Raw genomic sequence first — 18,113 nt, forward strand, 5'->3', positions numbered from 1 at the left:
GCTTAGGGCCTCTAAAGGTCTTCATCTGATGGCGGGGGAGGTTGGTGGCAGGGTTTTGTTTTGTTTTTGTCCCTATATAGCTTCAGGTAGATCTCCCTGAGTGGCGCCTGGGGTTGTGAAGCAGATCCTTCCACCTCTTGGCTATTAAAAATCAAGTCAGAAGAAAGTGGAAATCTCCCTGGGGAAGGTTATTCATAATTCCCTCTTACAAAGCTTGTTCCCTTCCCAGTTGAAAATAAATTGTGATTAGATTCCATCTAAAGAAGCAATTCTGTGGATAAGGTCGGGGTGAGATCTGGAGATCCCCAAAGAAAAGGGTTGCTCTGGTGGGTGGGCTCTGCGGCACTGCACCCCACGTGGCCGGCGAAAGTCCGAGTGAGGGCGGAAGTGGCGTCGCGAGGGGCAGGCCTAGATGAACGGGCGCTGGAGAGAGGGCGGAAATGGCGTCAAAGGCCCGGGTGGGGGGAGGACGAGGAAGAAGCGAGGGGTTGGTGCTTTGGGCGTGCGGGGCGCTGGAGGGACGGGAGGATGGTGCTCATCAAAGAGTTGTGAGTATTGGGGGGGTCGGGGAGGGGTCGGGGAGAGGGCCAGGGAGTGGAAAGGGTTAACGGGGACGTGGTGGTGGGGGCTTTCCTCCAACAAGTGGGCGGATAACCGGCAGGCGATTCTCCCTGCATATGGCTGCCCCCTCTCCTTTGATTTTCCTAATTTTTCCTGTTTTGGTGCAGAGCTGCCCAAGTGCTAGGCGCTGTACTTAAAAAAACAACAACCCTGCCCCTGGATGTGATGTGGTTTGTGTAGCGGGGGGTCCCTTTGCTTCCATTTTACAAAAGGAGCACTTTCATTAAATGCTTTTTTCTCTTTTTGCCCACCTGGCTGTCCTGCCGGGAGGTGTTCCTGGCCCCTGGGCAAGACTAGATCCCCTTTTCCCCCTGAGGCTGATGGGAATTGTAGTTCCTGAACATCTGGAGAGCCGCAGGTTCCCTACCCCTGACATAGCCAGATCCTGAAGCTGGGTTCTTCTTTGTGCCCAACGGTGCAGTCTCTGGGATGCTTACTCTCAAGGAAACCCTATTCCACTCAAGGGATTAATGGACTCACTCAATATTGGTGGAGGCCAGAGGGGTTGTCCCCAGATCAGTTTGGCGCTGCTTTTTAAGGAAAGTTTTAGGAAACTAGTCCTAGATTTCTCTTTGGCAGGAGGCCGGGCCATATGGTGGGTGCAGGTGATGGGAAGATGCTTAAGAGAAGATCTCTTGGGAGGGGTTGCGGGTCTATCCCTGTCCCTGCTCCACTGGGGCTTTATCACTGTGCACTAAAGGACCACATTCCCTTAAAAGCAATAGTGTTAGCAGGGTGTATTTCAGTATCAGGAGACTTCTATTTCCCGAGTTATTTTAGGATGTGAATGGGTGAGTGCCGTCATACTGGTTTTATGGCTCTTATTGATTGCTGTTGTTAATGGGTCTGACCAGTTGTGCTGTTCGTTGCTGCCAAGGGGTTGGATGTGTTCAACGGAACGTTTTCTGAAGCAAACTTTCATTTGCCAAATAGTCGAATGATTCATGTTTGGGTGGGGAGAAAGAAAGTAATCCAGGAAGCCGGCAGGGCAACATGCACAAGTTGGTCACTTCTGTCTGTTTAATATCTGGGCCTGCCAATAGAAGAGTATTTGATTTTAAAAGGGTGGGGGAGGAATGTGATCGGCCAATCCTGTCAAACATACTTGCCCAGCTGCCCTTGTGTATTGCAGATCGACTCATCAGCAACCCGAGCGGGGTGGGTGGGGGACACCTTAAAAACAAACTTTTCCAGTCTTCATTTGGAGAGAGTTCTGATTCGCTGCAGCTGAATAGCCTGGTGGCTGTCTGCAGACCTGGCCTGTACTGTGGCCAATGAGTATTTACCAAGAGTAAAGGAGCAGCAGTGGCGTAGTGGTTAAGAGCAGGTGTACTCTAATCTGGAGAACCAGGTTTGATTCCCCGCTCTGCCACTTGAGCTGTGGAGGCTTATCTGGTGAACCAGATTAGCTTGTGCACTCCAACACTTGCCAGCTGGGTGACCTGGGGCTAGTCACAGTTCTTCGGAGCTCTCTCAGCCCCACCTACCTCACAGGGTGGCCCCTTCTGCACACGCAAAATAATGTGTTTTCAAACCACTTTCACAACTGTTTGCAAGTGGATTTTGCCATTCTGCACAGCTTGAAAGAGCACTGAAAGCAGTTTGAAAGTGCATTATTCTGCATGTGCGGAATGAGCTGGTGTTTGTTGTGAAGAGGGAAGGGAAAGGAGTTTGTAAGCCCCTTTGAGTCTTCTATAGGAGAGAAAGGGGGGGATATAACTCCAACTCTTCTTCTTCAAACATCTCGTTGGGACCACTGAATCCTTTCTGCAGCTTCCGCTGAGGTTGCTCCATGGTCTCCTTGGAAGTAAGGCTTCTCTGGTCACTGCTTCACTGCTAGGACTAAAACACCCCAAAAATGGAGTCACACAACCTGCAGACTTCTAGTTATAATAAAGTTGTGCCTTGCTGTTGCTCAACAGCCAACATGTGTTATCCATCCCCTACAGCAGTGGTGGCGAACCTTTGGCACTCCAGATGTTATGGACTACAATTCCCATCAGCCCCTGCCAGCATGGTCAATTGGCCATGCTGGCAGGGGCTGATGGAAATTGTAGTCCATAACATCTGGAGTGCCAAAGGTTCGCCACCACGGACCTACGGTGCCTGTCGATATCCATGTGTTGATCAGTGCACCTCTGTTCCAATGCAGGGGTGTGTTTTGTCCAGTGAATATGGTACTCCCGCTCTGATTTATGTATCTCAGCAGAGAGAATGTAAACATGGTGATGCTTGACCATCTTGGGACTGATGTGTTTCCAGCCGCAAAAAGCAGTCGAAAAGTTTCAGCCTCACGGAACCGGCAGCTAATTTGATTGCCGTGCAATAAACTTGCCTTGTTTAATAAATATAAAGGTTTATAAAGGAATCTGGTTTACATGGAGTAGTCAAGCGGGGCTTTTAAATGAGACTAGCAGAGCTTCCCATCAAATGGATTGAAGTGTCAGCATTGTGTATCTTTTAAAATCAGTAGTTGAGATTTTGGCAGCAGGGGCTGAAATTTTGGGAGACCCCTCTCTAACTCCTCTCCTTTCTTTCCTTCCAACCAGCCGGGTTCTGCTCCCTTGCTCTGTGGAGGAGGTAAGTTGCATTTTAAGGCTCTGCTGTTCAGAAGTTCACGTTCCCTGGGCAAAGTAAGCAAGCCTTTATGGGCAAAGACAGCAGTACAACAATAATAAAAACAGAGTAGCACAATTTGTACTGGAGGTGATGCACAATCAATAATTTATATTCTATCTTAAACCTTTGTATTTGTATACCTTTTATCTCAGGTTTTTTATTGTGTTATGATTATTGTTATGCCAAATAAAGGCTTATTATTATTATAAAAACAGATTAAAAGCATATACAATACAGGATATACATGTTAGGACGAAGGAAATCTACTGGCATTTAGTAATTTCCAGGAGAAAGTCTGCCACTATCATACAGAGAGAAGGATCAGGGTTGTCCAACAAGTAGTGTAATCTAATTAAATCGGGGAGATCGGGTAAATGTAAAGGAGTGAGATTCTCATACTTGGATCTGATTTCCTTGAATCTGAGACAGTGTGGTAATTGGTGGGCCAGAGATTCAACTGAGCCATCATTACACGAGCACAATCATTTAGCCTTTTCTTGCTTATTAAATCTGCCATGTAACAAGGCAGAAGGCATAACATTAAACCTGGCGAGCATTATGGCTCTTCTTTGAGCAGGGTTTATTAAGCAATCCAGGTAGTATGCCAAGTGGCCCCGTTCAAATGGGAGAGAAAAATACACGAGGGAGCACGTTTTCTTGGCTGCGGTGATTAGGGTAGAGAACTCTCTATTCAATAGTTGACCTTTTAATTTCCTATAGGACAAAGGGCAAAGTGAATCCACTGACAGTCCAATAGAGGCCATTTTTTCTTCAATTATGGAAAACCAGGGGTTGGAATGGGTGTCAGAGAGCAGACGATGGACCAGGGAATTACAGTCCGACCCTTGGCAAAGAAGCATGGGTGAGAATGGGTTGGAGCCAGTGGTGGGATTCAGCAGGTTCACACCACTTTGGCAGAACTGTTTGTTAAAATGGTGCTTGTAACCAACCAGTTGTTAAACCGGAACAGGTTGTTACATTATTTGAATCCCACCACTGGTTGGAGTGAAGTGTCACAAGGACAGGAGCATGCCCAGGTTTCTTTTTCCATGAGCGGCCCATTTAACCTGTTGTGTCTCTCTCCTTAGTATCAGGTTGGACAGTTGTTCTCCGTGGCTGAGGCCAGCAAGAACAACACTGGTGGAGGGGAAGGAATCGAGGTCCTCAAAAATGAACCCTACGAACGGGAAGGGGAGCGGGGGCAGTACACCCACAAGATCTACCACCTCCAGAGGTAAGGGCCGCCCTGTGAAAGTACTCAGAGGCATCTGGAAACTTGGGCTTTGGTTTGATTCTTCCCTTTGCTTCTCTCGCTTGCAGCAAAGTCCCGGGATTCATTAAGATGTTTGCCCCTGAAGGGTCGCTAGTTGTCCACGAGAGAGCTTGGAATGCCTATCCCTATTGCCGAACTGGTGAGCCCTGGGAAGCTTGGGGTGGACGGGGAGGCAGACGTAATTCAGAACACATGAAGTATAACGGTACTTGTCAGGCTGAGAGCTGGGCTGGGACACGCAAGCTGTACACATAAAACTGGTGCGAACTAGCCACGTACACACAACTCTCTTGTCCTCCATGTGTTGGTTGCATTAGCAGAGACAAAGCAGGTATAAGTGCACTAACCCTCCTGCCTTGTTATCAAGAAGTTCAGTAGCAATGCACGTCCATCCGAACTCCCCTTTCACATTATTGGGGAATACTGTTTTCTGAATATGACTAGTCAACAGGGCAGGCAGATGTGCATGGACATTTCAAAGAATGGGAGGTCTGGTTTCGCTGTCTCTGTTGCAATAAATTATGGGTTTTGCATAATGCTTTGGGCATTCCAGGGAAAGCTGTGGCTCCGTGGTAAAGTCACATGCTTTGTGTACAGAAGGCCATAAATAAAATCCTGGTATGTCTAACTGAGCAAGTACCTCAGGTAACAGGTTTTTGCCAAGACGCTCCTCCGCCTGAAGACCCCAGAGATGCTGCCAGTTAGAACCAACAACATAGAGCAGTGTTGGCGAACCTTTGGCACTCCAGATGTTATGGACTACAATTCCCATCAGCCCTTGCCAGCATAGCCAATTGGCCATGCTGGCAGGGGCAGATGGGAATTGTAGTCCATAACATCTGGAGTACCAAAGGTTCGCCACCACGGCCATAGAGATAGGCCCCTTCTGCACATGCAGAATAATGCACTTTCAATCCACTTTCAATGCCCTTTGCAGCTGGGTTTTACTGTGCGGAATAGCAAAGTCCAGTTGCAAACAATTGTGAAAGTGGATTAAAAGTGCGTTATTCTGCATGTGCGGAAGGAGTCATAGATAGTCCAGCAGTTTAATTCTGTATGTGGCAGCTTCTTAGATATTCATAAACTGGGAGTTTGGAATAGTATGATAAGATTTATAAATATGGCAGCTCTGTATTTATTTAGGGAGGATTTTTCTCAAGGTCTAATTAGGAAAAATGTTGTGTTTCACTGCAGATTCCAGAGGGGCAGGCATATGTATCAGTTGCAGCAAATGCAATAAGGAGTTTCGTGGGCCCTTTAAGGGGACTCTGGGATTTATTGTGGTATTTGAGGAAGGGAAGGACTATGGCATAGCAGCTCTGATGGCCCTTAAGGTGCTAGAAGTCTCCTTTTTTGTATTTGTTGCAACTGACAAACACAGCTGCTCCTCTAGGATCTGTCGGCATAGAAGATGTTGAATTTAGTTACGTGGAATGGAACTTGTATTGGCTTTGTAAAGACATTATTTCATTGCACAGTTGTAATCCTTTTCCCTCTTTTCTTTTGCGGTCACGCTTGCTGCAGTTATCACGGTGAGTAACATGGGGAAGGGGAGTTTACAGGTGAACAGACAATGTTTCTACCACCCACCCATCCATCCATCCACCCATCCGCCCACCCATCCGCCCACCCATCCATCCACCCATCCGCCCACCCATCCGCCCACCCACCCATCCGCCCACCCATCCGCCCGCCCATCCGTCTGTCCATCCATCCATCCATCCATCCATCCACCCATCCACCCACCCACCCACCCACCCACCCACCCATCCATCCATCCATCCATCCATCCATCCATCCATCCATCCATCCATCCATCCATCCATCCATCCATCCATCCATCCATCCATCAAATTTATATCCCGCCCTCCTCTGCAGGGCTCAGGGCAGCGAACAATAAAACGATAAAAACAGCCATATAATAGGGGTGTTGTGTGATTTCCGGGCTGTATGGCCGTGTTCTAACAGCATGACGTTTCGCCTGCATCTGTGGCTGGCATCTACAGATCCTCTGAAGATGCCAGCCACAGATGCTGATGAAACGTCATGCTGCTAGAACACGGCCATACAGCCCGGAAGCCACACAGCACCCCAGGGATTCCGGCCGTGAAAGCCTTCGACAATACATTAACCATATAACAATACAGTAAAATCGGTAGCAACAGCAGATGGCAAAAAAAAACCCCACCTCCCTCCGTGTCCACGGGAGGTCAAATATAGCAGTCAACCTGTCTGGCCAGATGGAAAGGCCTCGCGCAGTGATGGCGAACCTTTTAGAGACCGAGTGCCAGGGGCGGAATGAGGGAAAACTGTGTCCTGGACACGTGTGCGCCCTGCGCCCCTGCCTGTCCCCGCCCTGCCCTGGAACGCCCCAAAACACCCCTGTCACACCCCTGGAACGCCCTTTCCCCGCCCCCGCAGGGTCATGCCCCCAGTGCATTGTGCACCCCTCGCCCCCTTGACACTATGCCACTGTCGAGTGCCCAAACTGGGGCAACCTTGCACGTGCCCGCAAAGAGGGCTCTGAGTGCCACCTCTGGCATAGGTTCGCCACCACTGGCCTAGCGGAATAGCTCCATCTTGCTGGCCCTGTTGAAATCTTATAAATCCCATAGGACCCTGATCTCCCTAGGAGTCTATTCCACCCGGTAGGGTCCAAACATGGTTGCCTGCCTGGGTATCTCAGTGTCCCTTTTCTGTCTCTACCAAGCTGTGGTGAGAGCCCTCTGATGTTTGCTTGTCAGAAGTCATTGCTCCGGATTTCCCAGGGCAATTCTGGCTAATGTGTCTGCTCAGGTTACATGTGGTTTAGGGTCTGAGGGACTTGGCGTTACCACAAGGACTTCTGGGTAACCGTTTCCCTCTTTTTATTTGGACAGAATGAATATATGAAGGATGATTTCTTCATCAAAATTGAAACGTGGCACAAACCTGATCTAGGCGACCAAGACAATGTAAGTGAAAGGCAAACTTATGGGTACGAACCTTCCTTTTAATATTCGCCCTGCAAAAACATAGGTGCTGACGTCCTGTGGAACTCTACTCATTATTAGGAAGACCCTAGATCTTCAGGCTTCATTAGGAAAAAAGAGCCAGCGTGGTGTAGTGGTTAAGAGCGAGTGGATTCTAATCTGGAGAACCGGGTTTGATTCCCCCCTCCTCTACTTGAGTGGCATAGGCTTATCTGGTGAACCAGATGTGTTCCCGCACTCCTACATTCCTGCTAGGTGACCTTGGGCTAGTCCCAATTCTTCGGAACTCTCTCAGCCCCACCTACCTCACAAGGTGTCTTTTGTGGGGAGAGGAAGGGAAAGGAGCTTGTAAGCCACCTTGAGTTACAGGAGAGAAAGGTGGGGTATAAATTCAAAACTCTGCTTCCTCTCCTTTAATATATGTCCAGTAAAAACACCTTGAGTTACAGGAGAGAAAGGTGGGGTATAAATTCAAAACTCTGCATCCTCTCCTTTAATATATGTCCAGTAAAAACATGGGTGCATCCTACTTATTATTAGGAAGACCCCTATGGAATCCTACTTCTTATTAGGAATCCTAGGGAGCAGCAGTGGCGTAGTGGCTAAGAGCAGGTGCACTCTGATCTGGAGGAACCGGGTTTGATTCCCAGCTTTGCCGCTTGAGTTGTGGAGGCTTATCTGGGGAACTCAGATTAGCCTGTACACTCCCACTCATGCCAGCTGGGTGACCTTGGGCTAGTCACAGCTTTTCGGAGCTCTCTCAGCCCCACTCACCTCACAGGGTGTTTGTTGTGAGGGGGGGAAGGGCAAGGAGATTGTAAGCCCCTTTGAGTCTCCTACAGGAGAGAAAGGGGGGATATAAATCCAAACTCTTATTATTATTATTAGGAAGACCCCAGATCTTCACTTCAGGCTTCGTTACTCAGAAAAAAAAGGGCATTGGTGTAATCAGCTTCTTTTTCTGTAAGGATAGATCCAGAGAAGAGAAAGTGAGCACAGTAGCAAAGATTTCATTGCACATATATTGGGGAAACAATTTACTGTTGCTAAGTGACCATATCTTGCACTTTGGAGCTTTGTACGGAGGAGGGAAGATTGTTTCGCTGTAATAAATATCTCACTGTCTTCCGGTATATGGATCCAAACTGGGCACACGGAGATCAGATCTGCATGGAATTTTGCAAATGTTCATTCCGGATCTGTTTTAGGCTTCCCCCAGAAACGAAGTGAGGTTCTCCCGTGTCTCTCAGTCCTCTCTGGAGTGGGGGAAAGTGTAGAAGTTAGCTGGGAATGCTGAATGCTGCAGAAAGGGCGTAGCTGAGAAAGGGAGAGTATTCCGGGCCCTGGGAAAAGAGCCATCGAGAGTTAACGCTGGAAGATGTTAGAACAGACACTGAAGGAGTAAGAGGGGAGAGCAATGGAGACGGCATGGAAAATGTGACTCAGAAGGAGCTTGGCCTTTTAATCAAGTCCTAAAAAGTGTGTGATGCTCAGCTGTGTTTGTGTAGGACCAGGTGAAAACCCTGTTGTTGAGCGGGAACTGCTCTCCATTATTTGAAGGTGCTGGATACAGCAAATTTGCTGAACCCGAGTGGATCTGGGTGTGTCAGTGTCTGATCGGAGACTTCCTGGAAACTCCTTGACATACTCTGCCCTAAGCAGGACAGGCTGCCGTTTTGGTATTTGTTGCAACCGACAAACACAGCTGCTCCTCTGGGATCTGTTGGCACAGAAGATGTTGAATTTAGTCACGTGGAATGGAACTTGTATTGGCTTTGTAAAGGCATTTCACTGCACAATTGTAAAGCCGCCTAGCCAGCGTGGTGTAGTGGTTAAGAACAGGTGCACTCTAATCTGGAGAACCGTGTTTGATTTCCCGCTCTGCCACTTGAGCTGTGGGGGCTTATCTAGTGAATCGGATTAGCTTGTGCACTCCAACACATGCCTGCTGGGTGACCTGGGCTAGTCACAGTTCTACGGAGCTCTCTCAGTCCCAACCGCCTCACAGGGTGTCTGTTTGTGGGGGGAGGGAGGAGATTGTAAGCCCCTTTGAGTCTCCTTACAGGAGAGAAAGGGGGGATATAAATCCAAACTCTTCTTCTTAACAGAGTTTGTGGCTTACAACATAATGTACAATATACATTTTTCAATCACCAGGTCATTACTGACCCATGGGATGATTTCACATGACATTTACTAGGCAGATTGTATTGACAGGGTGGTTTGCCTTCCCCGGTTGTTTACACTTTGCCCCCAGCAAGGTAGGTTCTCATTTTGTCCACCTCAGAAGGATGGAAGGCTGAGTCAAGCTTGAGCTGGCTCCCTGAACCCGACTTCCGTCGGGATCGAACTCAGGTTGTGAACAAAGCTTTGACTGCCATGCTGCAGCTTACCACTCTGTGCCACGGGGCTCTTTATAAGTAACGCAACAGTTATAAAAAAAGGAGAATTCAAAACCACAACTTAAGACTGCCACCGAACTAATTAGATGCAATCCTAAATAAAATCTGGATGATTTTATCAGCAGAATTAGCTGCTGGCCTTCAGTTGCATAGGAAAAAAGTGGGAAAGAGATGTAATAAGATCATTCCTGCTTGACTCACAGAAAGGGCCGATTCTTAGGCCCCTTCCGCACAGGCAAAATAATGCGTTTTCAAACCACTTTCACAACTGTTTGCAAGTGGATTTTGCTATTCCACACAGTTTCAAAGAGCACTGAAACAGTTTGAAAGTGCATTATTCTGCATGTGCGGAATGAGCCTTCGCTTCCTTGTCAGGTGCAGCCCTTGTATGCCCAGCAGCTGGTGGGAGGGTTGGGGACAGGGACATGGTGGGGTTTCATTGTGGGTGTGATAACATCACTTCTGGTGCAGACCTGGAAGAGATTATGAGGAGTGCTAGAAAGTGCCAGAAACCATTGAGTTCCAAGCAGTTATCTTATGTCACTTCCGGGCTATCCTATGTCACTTCCGGGCTACCCTGTGTCACTTCCAGGCTACTCTATGTCACTTCCGGGTTACCAATAGTTACCCTTTGTCACTTCCAGGTTTTTCCAGAAGTGTTGCAGTGACATACGCAATGCTGCTTTTAAAAAAAAAATTCTTACTCCTGTTTTGAGTGACAGTGTTCTGGTTTCCTGACCTTATTCTTTAAACGCAGATTTTTTTTAAAAAAAATCATGTGTGAATGGGCCTCATGGGAATCTGGCTGAAATCTCTCGCATTTATACGAACATAGACTTGAATCAAGTCTACTACCATCTCTCTCCTAGGTCCACGGGCTTGATGCGGAGACCTGGAAAGATGTTGAGGTTGTCCATATAGACATCGCTGACCGGACGCAGGTGTCAGACCAGGTGAGGATCCGATTAGGGCTCTCATTCACTTACTAGGAGAGCAGTCGGCAGAGGATTAATTGGGGTTCGAATTCTGGAGGGGGGTTCTTCCTCTTTTCAGTCCCGCCCTCTGATAGGAAACGGAGACTCCATCTTTATTACAGTAATAGACCAACACAAGGTAAATGCACTATAACTAAAGAATTAAATGTTTTTAAATTGTAAAATGATATATAAAAAGAAATTGAATGCATAAAACGGTAGGATAAGAGCATACATATTAAAAGGGAATAGAAGCATTAAAAACTATTAAAAGGACTATAAAAACTATAGAGAGCAAAACAGGCATAGGGGAGCAGTAAAATTGGTAAATAAAAGGCCATAACTATCAGACTATTAAGGCTTTTTGGTAAACTAGGGTTGTCCACAGTCAGCTGGGTAATACTAACTTGTCTCACAATTGTTGTCCACCTAGGACAGTGGTGGCGAACCTTTGGCACTTCAGATGTTATGGACTACAATTCCCACCAGCCCCTGCCAGCATGGCCAATTGGCCATGCTGGAAGGGGCTGATGGGAATTGTAGTCCATAACATCTGGAGTGCCAAAGGTTCGCCACCACGGACCTAGGAGGATATTTAACCACAATTTTCTTCCAATATGGAATCTGAAGTTGTTCTTTATGGGTTTCCTGAAATCTTTCATCTGGCTGTTATGACCTTCAAGATAAGCTTTGCCTTTCCTCCTCCTTTGATTTGGTTTCCTCCCCACCCACTCACACCAATCTGTAGTTTATTTAGTTCTCTGTACTGAAAACATAGCACCATAGCGTATGAAGAAAATGGTTTGCTGGTCTTACCCAGTCTGTGGGTACAGATTTCCAAATTGTAGAGAAAATGGCACCTTGCCTGTGCTTCTTGGGTGCACCCAAGGAATCTGTTTACCGTACTGGGGTTGAGTCCTCAGGTTTGTGAAGAAAGATGCCTCTGGGTATACACAGAACGCAGGTTGGACAGAAGGAGACTGTGGTGACAACAGCATCTTAAATCAGTGCTAACATAGGACAGCAAAAGCTTTATATAGGTCAGTGTTGGCTAACCTTTCTGAGACCGAGTGCTCAAATCGCAACCCAAAACCGACTTGTTCATCGCAAAGTGCCAAACACAGCAATTTAACCGAAATACTGAGGTTTTAGTTTAGAAAAAACAGTTGGCTCCAAGGCATGCGTTACTCAGGAGTAAGCTTGGTAGTAGTCGGTGGCTTTGAAGTAACCGTGCAACTCTTCCAACGGGTGAATCATGGCCCTAGGAGGGTTTACTCAGAAGCAAGCCCCATTGCCAGCAACCAAGCTTACTCCCAGGTAAAGGATTGCGCTTTAGTTCTTCACATGAAAATCAGTGGGATTTAACAGCGCTTAACAGGGCTACCTACACTGCTTCCCCAAAACTAGGTCTTAGGTTTAATGCTAATAATCGAGCCCAGCGGCCCAGGCCAGCCTAGATGTGTGTGGGGGGGGGGGGGGGGGCTCTGTTTGTGCGTGCCCACAGAGAGGGCTCTGAGTGCCACCTCTGGCACCCGTGCCATAGGTTCGCCACCACTGATATAGGTGCTCGGTGCTGGGTAGTAACTCCTGAGCTTCACTCCTGGTTCTCAGGCTTAAAGACTCACACTCCGCCTGACAATAGTTGTTGATTTCTTCTCAGTTTTTTTTAAAAACAGGAGGCTGGCTTGTCCTGCCTTCTGTGTGAGGAGAACTCTGCATCTTTGAGCTGTCTGATTAATAGTAACGAATTTCGCGATACAGATCCCAGTTTCTGCCTCCTGCTGGGGTCCTCCGGTCCCGTACCTCAACTTTATGTTATCTCTACTTTCTCCCTCAGGACTACAAACCAGATGAAGACCCAGCTCTTTTCAAATCGATGAAGACCAACAGAGGGCCTCTTGGCCCAGACTGGAAGGTATGTCAGCTCACTGAAATGGGAGAGCTGGTGCCTGGGTGAAGGCCTTGTTGGTCGTGGCCCCAAGCTCGGGCATGTTCTCCCCAGGCAGATTTGTCTGGTCCTTTCTGTCTTCCACAAGCGAGTGCACACTTTTTTTGTGGTTAAGAGCAGGTGGAGTCTAATCTGGAGTACCGGGTTTGATTCCCCGCTCCTCCACATGAAGCCTGCCTGGTGACCTTGGGCTAGTCACAGTTCTTCGGAACTCTCTCAGCCCCACCTACCTCACAAGGGGTCTGTTGCAGGGAGAGGAAGGGAAAGGAGTTTGTAAGCCACTTTGGGAAAAGCAGGGTATAAACCCAGACTTTTCTTCTTCTTCTTCCCTCCTTCCTAACCAATGTTTTAATCACCGTTTTTATGTTTTGTATGCAGCTTAACTGTTTAAATTGTTTTTAACGATGTGCGTTTTGGAGTGATTGATATTAATGGTTCTAAAGTGCGATTTTTACCATGCCCGTCTTAAATTTTTAGCCGCCTGGGTGGCCATTGTTGGACAGAAAGGCAGGATAAAGATTTCAGAAATAAATACATAAATATAAACAGCTGTAGACCTGAGCCTCCTGACTTCTTCTCCGTTTCCCCCCTGTTAGCGGGAACTAGCTAATAATGAAGATTGCCCTCACATGTGTGCCTACAAACTTGTGACGGTGAAGTTCCGCTGGTGGGGCCTTCAAGGTCGAGTGGAGAAATTTATCCAGAAGGTGAGCTCTTACCTGGGGTCACTCAGTTTGAGTTGTGGGGGAGGGGCTTGTTTTGAGTAGTCAGGGTGGATGGGGGATACCCAGTGGTGGGATCCAAAAATTTTAGTAACAGGTTCCCATGGTGGTGGGATTCAAACAGTGGCGTAGCGCCAATGGGGCTGGGCAGGGCACAACAGGGGCGTGGCCGGGTATTTCGGGGGCGGGGCATTAATAATTTCTCTGTTACTGTAAAAAACTCTTGCTGTTAAAAAAAAGTTCCTAATTTCCAGCTGGTATCTTTCTGTCCATAATTTAAACTCATTATAGCAAGTCCTACCGTCTACTGCCAACAGAAACAACTACTAATTGACTGTCTGTCAAATACTTCATACTTTCAAATACTTAATTATGTTTCTAGAAATCAAAAGAAGGATACTTTCCTTAAACAAGGAACTTTACCGTATTTCTAAAACATGTTTTTAAAACAGCCCAACAGGGAGAATTATCCCGTTTTCTACCTTCACTAACCAGCCACATAGGGAACAACAGGACTTTATCATTTTTGGACCTAATGGAATTTCTAACAGAAAAGCAGACCCAATTAGTAACCCCCTCTCGGCACACACAAATAATTAGTAACTCACTCTCGGGAACTGGTGAGAACCTGCTGGATCCCACCTCTGGGGATACCCTTCGGTGATGGGACAAAAGCTAAGGCCTGGTTAGTTTTGGGCCATAAGACTAGGGAGGAGTTCTATTCTCTCAGAAAGGAGGGCATTTTGGGTTCCCTGTTTATTTTCCGAGTCCCAATCCGTTCAAACTCTTCTCCTCGTCTTGCAGCAAGAAAGACGCCTCTTTACCAACTTCCACAGGCAGCTGTTTTGCTGGTTGGATAAGTGGGTGGATTTAAACATGGCCGACATCCGGCGGATGGAGGAAGAGACTCAGCGGGAACTTGATGAGGTATTTCGAAGCAGGGGCAAGAGACTGGGGGTGTCACGCCAGCAGGGTTTGGAAGTAGGGCTGCTATGCTTAGTATGTGTGTGGTAAAGCTCAGTGGGTGTGGCTTTCTTTGTCACTGCATTTGAGGGAACGGTTTCAACTGCCAACTGCAAATTCTGCCCTCAGTTGGTACTTTGTTATAAATCCCGTTGGTATAGTTAGACGAAAGGGCGTTGTAACGGAGTAGGCTGTAGGCTCCTTGATAGTTCACGTTAAACAAAGAAGTAAGATAAGGCATTATTGAAAGTTTATTCAGCATTATTTTGCTGAAAATTGGGTGTTTAAGTTTATTCAGGTCGTGTTGCCTCTCGACATCTATGATTCTAAGTTTAACAAGATCCCTAGCTCTATCATAATTCATGCTGGTAATTAGTTGTTGAGAGAGTCCATAATGGGATAGTTTCCGTAAAACTGCTCTAAGCCACGGGGGAACAAATATGTCAGACAAGACAAGTCTTGCAAGACCCCTCTGGCAATAGCATAGCCTGAGCCAATATATTATAGAGAGTGTCCATAGTTTTGCTTGTACTGAAATTAGGCCAGATGACCGTCCAGCCTCTGTTTAAAAACCTCCCACTAGGCCAGTTCATTATCAGTTGCAATCAGCCCAGGTCTGGATGACCCATTTCCCCTCTCTACTTCACCATTTTCTGGTCCCATATTCTTTCTGAACTAAAGTTTGAAGAGCGGGCCTTCAACTTAACCTGCTTGATGTAGTGGTTAAGAGCAGGTGGATTCTAGTCTGAAGAACCGGGTTTGATTCCCCACTCCTCCACCTGAGTGGCAGAGGCTTATCTGGTGAACCAGATGTGTTTCTGCTCTCCTACGTTCCTGCTGGGTGAACCTTGGCCTAGTCACAGTTCTTCAGAACTCTCTCGGCCCCACCTTCTCACATGGTGTCTGTTGTGGGGAAAGGAGCTTGTAAACCACCTTGAGTCTCCTCACAGGAGAGAAAGGGGAGGTTATAAATCCAAACTCGTCTTCTTTCCTTGTCCCTATTTAAATGCACTCACTACCCCCTTGCGCTAGTTGCCATGGTGACTCACTTTAGTGGACAGCCCTAGTGGCAAGTCTGTGCAGAGCGAACAGCGTCAGGATCGCCAGCAAGTCAGGCTGGATTGGTGTCCTGCTCCCATTGAGAATCCCGTCTCGTTGCAGATGCGCCAGAAAGGCACAGTGAGAGGGATGACGGCTGGGGATGAATGAGCGCCCCCTGCTGCCTGGGCCAAGAAGTGACAAGGTAAAACAGACCAGGTGTGGGATAAACTTGAGTGATGCTAATAGTTATGGGCGGGAATGCTGCAGTGGTGGAACCAGGGACAGGGCATGGGAAAAGTTTGTGGGAGATGCAGGGGAGCCCTGAAATGAACTGGGAAGGGAGCTGGACAGAGGCCGTGGCTGAGTGGTGGAACCTAAGCTTTGAATGTTGAAAGTTCCGAGTTCAATCTCCGACATCTCTAGTTAAAGAATCTCAGATAGCAGATGTCAGGAATTCAGATATTCATTATCTGAGTCTCTGGAGAGACATCATCAGTCTCCCCCTCCCTCCCCTCCCTTGCATGCCACCCCTCCCTCTTCTTTCCTTGCGTGCCACCCCTCCTCCTCCCTCCGCTAGGGTGAGTGGGCCATGTCCAGATGCCGGGCCCTCTCCCTCTCCTCCCTTGCTTGTCACCCCTCCCCCTCCCTTGTATGCCACCCCTCACTCCATCCCCTCCCTCCCTTGCATGCCACCCCTCCCTCTCCTTCCCTTGCGTGCCACCCCTCCCCCTTCCTCCGCTAGGGTGAGTGGGCCATGTCCAGATGCCGGGCCCCCTCCCTCTCCTCCCTTGCATGCCACCCCTCCCCCTCCCTTGCATGCCACCCCTCACTCCATCCCCTCCATCCCCTTCCCTTGCATGCAACAGGCAATAGTGAGTAAGAAAAACCAACGGTTGGACTTGGCCACGGGCAGCATGTTCACAAGCCAGTTCTTATTGGCTCTTGTATACTTGCCATGTCTACAAGGGTACCAATCTAGTGGCCTTAAAATAGCAAAGAACTTCAAACCGGGCGTCGCACTGGGCTGTTTGGCGCCCCAAATAGCCCTGCCTTGCCGTTTTTCAGCGAGACTTCCATTTTCACTCGGAGACCCCCCACAATCAAACACGGGAGTTTCACAGTGTCGTCAAAACTCGGCTGAATTTTCAAAAGCGTGAGGCGTCTGCAGAAGTCGGCTTCGTTTCTGGCAGGGGGCCCCCACTTCTCGAACTAATTCTCTCTTTGTCTTTCCGTTCCAGGTGCAGTGCGCTTTCTTATTGGAGCCTGGACCTATCCTTTTGGGACTCCGCTGTCATCCCACGCCCCCTGTCACCTGGGAGGGGAACGATGGTCTCCCATTTTCTTTCCATCCCACTAGTTCAAAAATACTTCAGCCTCCCCCTGCTTATACCAGCACGGGGCGGGAATCCCTTTGAACTGCTGCTCCTAGGGGTTTTTTTGTTTTATTTTTAACCGTTCGTGGATTAACAAGTTCTTCCTCCTCCCCCTCCCACACACACAACTCACGGCTGTATGGAAGAAGACGGCAAGGACCTTTCGTAGTGGGGGCGGGGGAGCATTGGCGGGGTTGCATGACTAAAATAGCATTATAACATTTAATATTAATATTCCTTCGAATCATGTTTCCATCTGGGGACGAGGTCCGGAATCCTTAAACTTGGAGACGGGGGCGGGGGACGAGGGGGGTGGGGTTGGGAAAGAGCAAGCGAAGATTTTATCTTAGGAGTAGAGTTTTTGCCTTCACTGCGGTGGAGGGTTAGAGTTGCCCGTCTGAGGGACGGGTGGTAACCAGTAGCCAGAGCTACGTTCCACTTGCAGGTGGTGGATAGCAAACAGCAGCCGTTTTCTCCACAGCTTTTCCCTCAGCCGTCCTGTGGAGTCGACGGACGCCCTTGACCTGCCTCAGTTTACCAATGGTTCTCCCCCCACCCCACCCCTTCTGAGGTGTCTGTGTTTAAACGACATGGTTCCAGTTTTCCCAGAATAGCTTCTTGCATTCTTTTTTTGGCTTGAGGGTGGCGGAGATACTCCTCAGCTTAAAGTCTGACTTCCTCTCCCAGTTCTGAAGGTGGGTGGGGTAGGTAGCCCCCCCCCCCCCAGTTTGGGAAGGGACTCAAAAACATTTCAGCCACCCTCTGGGACTTAGCTGTGGAGAGGGGGAGACTTTAAGGCCCAATGCTACATTGCTAAGGATCTGAACAGTATTTTTTTTTAAAAAAGAAAAACACTGAAATCTTTTTTTAAAAAGCAAAACAAATAAATAAACTCGAAGCTATATGCTTGTCTGGTTTTCTGGATTTGGTGGGAGGGGCGAGGGGAGGGTGAATCGTTGGCCACTGTCTGGTGTAACTCCAGAAAATACGGTTCTTTCTGTACTTCATCCTCTTCAGTCTTGGATTGTGGTGGGGTAGTGGTTAAGAGCCGTTTACTCTAATCTGGCGAACCAGGCTTGTTTCCCCACTCCTACACATGAAGCCTTGGCTGACTCACAGTTCTCTCAGAACTCAGCCCCACCTACCTCACCAGGTATCTGTTGTGGGGAGAGGAAGGGAAGGAGTTTATGAGCCCCTTTGAGGCT

At 48.0% G+C, this 18,113-nt stretch overlaps 1 protein-coding gene across 1 annotated transcript; it reads left to right on the forward strand.

The window, feature by feature from the left end:
* Positions 1 to 462: 462 nt before the first annotated feature.
* On the forward strand, positions 463 to 17,810 carry LOC125445186 (phosphatidylinositol transfer protein beta isoform-like). Its single transcript, XM_048518097.1, has 12 exons — positions 463 to 548; positions 3,171 to 3,201; positions 4,329 to 4,474; positions 4,561 to 4,652; positions 6,038 to 6,045; positions 7,393 to 7,467; positions 10,757 to 10,840; positions 12,699 to 12,776; positions 13,406 to 13,516; positions 14,336 to 14,458; positions 15,656 to 15,737; positions 16,774 to 17,810. Exons 1-11 carry the CDS (start codon positions 529 to 531, stop codon positions 15,701 to 15,703), a joined length of 816 nt encoding a protein of 271 aa, XP_048374054.1. The 5' UTR covers positions 463 to 528; the 3' UTR covers positions 15,704 to 15,737; positions 16,774 to 17,810.
* The last annotated feature ends 303 nt before the right edge of the window (positions 17,811 to 18,113 follow it).

This window comes from Sphaerodactylus townsendi, linkage group LG15 (genome assembly GCF_021028975.2).
Source record: "Sphaerodactylus townsendi isolate TG3544 linkage group LG15, MPM_Stown_v2.3, whole genome shotgun sequence".
NCBI classification, from domain to species: domain Eukaryota; kingdom Metazoa; phylum Chordata; class Lepidosauria; order Squamata; family Sphaerodactylidae; genus Sphaerodactylus; species Sphaerodactylus townsendi.